Genomic DNA, 6000 nt, shown 5'->3' with positions numbered 1-6000 from the left:
ATAAATTATTTCATGTGAGCGCTTTATTGTAGAAAACCATTAGTTATAAATGGTAATGCTTTAGATTCATTAACATGTCAAGATAAACTAGTTTGCCTAAAGCATAGTTTATGGTAAGTGCACAACTTTACTAGTATTTCTGTATCTATGTAACTAACCTTTTGAGCATACAATTATGTGGAATGAATCATTGTTTTGAATGTGCTGGAAAAGGCTTTTACCTGCATATCTGATTTCACCTAGATACCCAGTATGTGTTTAACAGTGTTCCATCCCATTTGTGTACACAAACACACAATATTTATGTAAAAAACACAAAATTAATCAGCATGTAATAAAGTATTTTGAGTGATTCTAAACAGAAACGCAAACTGTACATGTGTACTGATGAATTTGTTTGCTTTAATATGTCACATTATTACTGACTAGCTGTAGATGGGCTTATGGTACAGTAGGTGAAGTATTAGGTTGTACATGTCCTGCTGTGCACTATGTATCATATCATACGTAGCTGGTCTACATGTACTTTATTCATGTTATGATCTAACCAATGTTGCAGTGTCATGCTTAGTACAATTATACCCTGTGTAGGGTATTTCAATGTTACACTTTTAGAACAAAGAAACCTGTCAAGTGAGAAACCATACAATTTTGTAAAGGCCCTAAACAACTCCCCACAAGCATATAAATTTCCCAAAATCTACCTATATTGTTTTAAAACAAAATGGCCTGCCTATGTAGTCACCTGACTAATGAGGTTACACAAATAATAATAGATGATGTACTGTGTGTAGTGATGTGATGTACACATACCATGTTACTGATGTTTGCTACTCCAGCTAGAGTGTAGAAATAATGTATACCAATTCCAAACATGGCCTGGTCTCAAAATAATAAACATTCTACCACTTATTATGGCACACACAGATATGTATAATAGGATAGTCTGTAGCATAGCAACAAGAAAAGCCCACCATATTACATGCAGTGCCCATATATTTATACAATACAATTATTCCCAAATATTATGGTGTGAAGGATGGGTTGCATGTTAATACTTAACACAGCATATTTTACAACATGATAATGTGTTGATGTGACATTGTGAATTGATTACAAAAGTGTGTATACTTATATTTAAGGCGATTGCGAAGTCGATTATGTTTATACTAACTAAGTCAATGATCAATTGTTGCTATAGAGAAAGTTACTTGCTGGCATCTTGTGCTACAGTACCATCGATAAACGGCTGTTCCTAAAGACTTTCGATTCCATAAGAGACCTCCTTGAATCTAGCCTTTGTGAACCAGCTACTTTCAGTATGATATCAAAAGGATTCTTGATGTCTACAAAAAAAACCCAAACTTAAACCACATGAACACAATTTTATTATTGTTATTTAGCTATGTCATCTAATGGTTAGTAAAGCCCCTGATCATGCTTGTGCAGCCCAGGTAATTTTGTGTCTTTTATATGTTAACAAACAACTCACTCAGCTTTCTGCCAATTTTCTCCATAACAGACTCCACCAAATCTGTTGGCATCACACTAATTGTGTATGGAGATGACTCATTTGGCAATTCCAAATAAATTGGATAAGTCTGAAAATGAGAATAGTGACGTATGTTAACAGGTGTCTCATACAATAGTGCTTAGCATACCTCATAATTTTCTTTGGGTACTTCCTTTGTATTCTTCTCTTTGTCACTGGTGATAGCTGTTTTGCTCAGCTCATCAAATTTACTCTCCAGTTCTTCTACCAGCCCAGCATGACCATTTCCTTCAGATGAATGATGAAGACAGTATAAAAACTTGTCAAACCATCCTTTGTCTTTTCTGGGCAACACTTTCAACAAATGGCTAATCTTAGAATTATTAGTGGTGGTAGCATTTGTAAGCACATCTGTGTCATCACGGGTTAGCAGATACTGGGAACTAAGGAATGGTAGTATACTGGTGATGTCCAACTTATTATGTAGCTCTACTGAACATCCCATTAGCACTAGTTCCCCAATATGATCAGGACTGTGCAGTGGATTGGTGGTCTGTAACATGTTCCTATTAATGTATAGGTATAATAAATGTACAGTAAAACCAGCCACTTCACAAATGTATACTTAGAGGGATGGAACTACACTTGTCAGGATTTCTATCTTTACCCTATTTACAGAACTATACAGAACCTGAAATGATTAATTGCTTATAATGCAAAACAATTTTAAATTACATGGAGTTTTATGCACAAACCTTGCTTGGTTTTTATCCTTGAGTACAACCATTTCATGTGTTTTGAGCCGTCTACGATATCCATCACCATGTGGATTAACACTGGATTCATCTACAGTGTGAGATCGAGATCGGGTAATGATCTCGCTGCTTGGAATAGACACATCAGCACTACAATGGGAACTAGCTGGATTCTTCATGCACTTGTCTTCTTCACTTGATGTTTTTCGTGTGGTTCTTGGAGGTATAGGAGGCTTACATTTTCTGGACACAATTGGTGGCTTGCTCAGAGGAACACTTGCATAGTCATTTTGCTCTTGATAGCAACCTGTAGCAAAAAAGGATTTTTAAAGATTGAAGAATTGCATATGTTTCTCACCTGGCTTTGGGTGTACATATGATAATAATGGTGGTGGTGAACTTTTTGATATTTTTAGTAGTGGGTGAGATTTTACCGAGGCAGAGACCTCACTTGGCAAACTGCTGCTACATGTAAGTCTCCTGTGGTCTTGGGGACTTGGGTGAGGCTGACTGGAAAAAGAGCCATTCTGCTCATAACTGTTATTAAAGTCATTGAGTCCATCACGGCTTGCTCTGATGCTGGAATCAATGGAAACCAAGTCAGCTCCTGAGTTAACAGTCGCACTGGGTGATATAGGGTGACCTCTTTTTGCTTTATCAAAAAGGAAACTACAGAAAAAAATAATACAAGTGGGATTTTTTGTTGGATATAAGGTCAATGAGACAAACATGTTTAGTGTATGTTGTTTACGCTTATCACTAACAACATTGCTACCACAACAATCCCCTGTCTGACCACATGAAAACCACATATATCGTTTTGGTTAATGATCTCACCTATGGAGACACCTTCTAAAACTCAAAGCAAATCCAGGGCAATACATCCACAACATTCCTGGGCCACCATGACATCTTCTTCCAGCTTCAACAAACACCAAAGATTCTACACAACCTGATCTCCTGATTTTATCCTGATCCCAAGTGACTTGAACTGCCTCAGTGTCATAGTCAAGAATATTGAGTGTAGAATCTTTTCCAATGGTGATGATGTGAAATCCTTTACTTCCCAAGGTGTGCCCCACGCCTTCATTAATAATGTACACCACCCAAGCTTCCTCTGTAAGGAAATGAAATAAATGAAATTTTGTAGGCACCTTTGTTCTTCTATACAGATGTAAGGCCAGCTTACAAAATGATGAATAAATATTGGTGCATATTTGTACAATAAAGTAAACCGCACTGGCCAGACTTAAAGTCTGTTTCTTATCAATTGTTTATGCCTGTCTCAGATTTTCCCTAAAGCAGCTACAGTAAATGTATAACTTCCCCCACCCCCAAAGAAATAAGGGAAAAGCTAAATATTCCCATGACTATAGATGTTGTTTAGCAAATTGTTCTGTCACAAGATAAGTTGTAATGTGGTAAACAAGGAATCACATAAGACAGTGTCACATACAAAGATAGTTACAGTGCTATACCTGCATTATGTCTCTGAATGGATAATTCTTTATTATAGAATTCCATCTGTAGTAAAGAGTAACGTGATGGATCTGGGATGAAGTAGGTAGGAATAATGGCCAATAGACGGCAAAAGTCCACCCATTTTTTATGCTCAGTTTGTGATTTGACGTAAAATGTTAGACTTTCATCATTCTGTGTTGTCACAGCAATGAACCTCTTAGACTCTTCATCAACCACTTCTATCTTCTTTACTTCAGTGAATAATATGTCCAGTAACTTCTTGTCCATGGTCTCATTTGTAAAAAGCTCTAGTTTGGCTGGCTGGGTTGAGCCTTGACAAGAAGCCCGTAAGTGTGTTGTCTTGCTCTGTAATGCGGACAATTATAATAATGTATTACGTATATAACTGCTGTAGTAGTATTCGTGCACTGTTCAGTTACAGTATGCAGCACTGGTTTAGCATACTTAGCTACATGCAATAAACATGGTGCAACCCCATACAACATTAAAATATATCATTCCAAGGCTGCATGCATAGCTACATAAGGCCATACCAAACAAATCTTATGTTTCATGGATTATTTTCCCCTCAAAGGTGACCCGGCAGGTCGAAAAATAAAAAAAGAATGGTGCCTGTCAAGTTTATACACTAACGGAATTAGAGTTTATGTATAATATTGATTTTATGATTTTATCATATGCTGACGTGGAATCAGCACTTTCGAAGTATATACAGCAATGTTTACAATTAAATAACCTACAAACACTGATAGGTGCCTCCATAGCTACTTCGTGGACGTCAACAAACTTTTCATCTGCAGAAATCACCACCCTTTTCACTCTTTCCTCTTCCAATTCCGGTGCGACTTTTCTAACAAGAGCTCTAAACGTTTCTTCGCAGGAACATTGTACTATCACTCTATTCTTAATAATTACTAAGCCTCGCTTTAATACAACACTCAACCACTCATTTAAGGACGAGTTTATCGACAAAGAACATTCACCAGCCATGTTGAAATGGTCACGTGATTTACATTATTTTGGAAACCGGAAATTTTGACCCGCCGCATCCGTGAAACATAAAATTTATTTGTCTTGGCCTAATGTATAATTAATTACTAGCTATGTACTTGTGCATCGTGAATTGTTGGGAAAGTACAACGAATAGTCATATTTAAGAATGCATTGTTACTGCTTTTATAATACAGTGACTATAGCACTGAAGGTCTGACAGCAAGCCTTTGAGTGATCAGCCGGTTTAGCTACCCGTGTTTTCATTGTCTACTAAGTTTATTTAATTAGGACAGAAGAAAGAAGACGTCTTATTGATCAAGACAATATATACATACAGGGGCCTAGGAGGGTAGCTACCATGCATTTACAGCGAGGCCCACAGAGTAGTAGTCATGACGATAAGTTAAGTATCGGAAGAGCCCTGGCAAGACTTACACTATAATTAAATTACATTATTAAAGAATATAAAAAGAGGAAAAAGTTCAGATCAGGAGATCCAATTCCAACCGTGCTATATGCACAGTATGCCTGCAGTGCACGGCGTAGTACTGAGAGAGTGCCCATGGCAGCGTCTAGTATGCAAGGAGTGGCTGCATGCGAGAAACTTACTTTCCCTTTAACATAAATAGGTCCAGAATGTATCACGCGTCCTGTCATGATCTCGTCGCTTCCTTATGTGCTAACCCTTGCCCAATCCTTCACTGCTGTAGTGATTTCATCAGAAGCTGAAAACCGAACAGTATTTATATAGTTCGCCTTGCGCCGCGCGTACCGAAACGGAGTTAGTCAGAAACGCGCGCCGCTAGTTAAAACTTACCCTACGCTGAGTCATGTCTCGTTGTGGTAAACAAGATGTGCATGTAAGGTGATGTAGCACTGTTCACGTCCTAACTTATAATCACCACTAGCTACCCAACACTATAATTATACAGTAGCAGAAAGTTTTCTATTTAAGAATAGTAGCCTCCCACACCATACTAGTACTTTTACACGTGATGCATGCAAAACTATCACCCATTACCACCTTAGGTTTGTGCCACCACAAGCTGGTTGGCTATAACTAATAACACTTGTAAAAGACAAAAAACACAATTAGCACATTACAACTAATAATTCCTTCACTATCATAACTACAAAGATCACAAACAAGAGCAGAATGAGGGCTAGCCAAACATAAAATAAGCTGAAAAAAAAATTCAGAGCCATCCAGCCCCAGGATAGCTCTTGGGAAAACCTGGTGGATTTTTTCCACTCAGGAAAAACCAAAAATGACTCACT

The 6000-nt window shown here is 37.6% G+C and overlaps 1 protein-coding gene across 2 annotated transcripts; it reads right to left on the bottom strand.

Annotated features, from left to right (window-relative positions):
- Nucleotides 1–1005: 1005 nt before the first annotated feature.
- Nucleotides 1006–5443, bottom strand: LOC136240123 (uncharacterized). Of its 2 annotated transcripts, none has more exons than XM_066030977.1 (8): nucleotides 5332–5443; nucleotides 3726–4074; nucleotides 3085–3364; nucleotides 2606–2916; nucleotides 2248–2554; nucleotides 1662–2058; nucleotides 1493–1601; nucleotides 1006–1346 (listed from the first exon to the last, which is right to left on the bottom strand). In XM_066030977.1, exons 1-8 carry the CDS (start codon nucleotides 5377–5379, stop codon nucleotides 1228–1230), a joined length of 1920 nt encoding a protein of 639 aa, XP_065887049.1. In that variant the 5' UTR covers nucleotides 5380–5443; the 3' UTR covers nucleotides 1006–1227. The 2 variants fall into 2 exon arrangements, with proteins under 2 accessions (XP_065887049.1, XP_065887054.1); XM_066030982.1 differs by lacking the exon at nucleotides 5332–5443 and adding an exon at nucleotides 4470–4760.
- Between the last annotated feature and the right edge of the window lie 557 nt (nucleotides 5444–6000).

The sequence above is a fragment of the Dysidea avara genome, chromosome 1, assembly GCF_963678975.1.
Source record: "Dysidea avara chromosome 1, odDysAvar1.4, whole genome shotgun sequence".
In the NCBI taxonomy this organism is placed as follows: Eukaryota; Metazoa; Porifera; class Demospongiae; order Dictyoceratida; family Dysideidae; genus Dysidea; species Dysidea avara.
The sequence above is the reverse complement of the archived record's forward strand: the minus strand, read 5'-3'. Positions and strand labels throughout refer to the sequence as shown.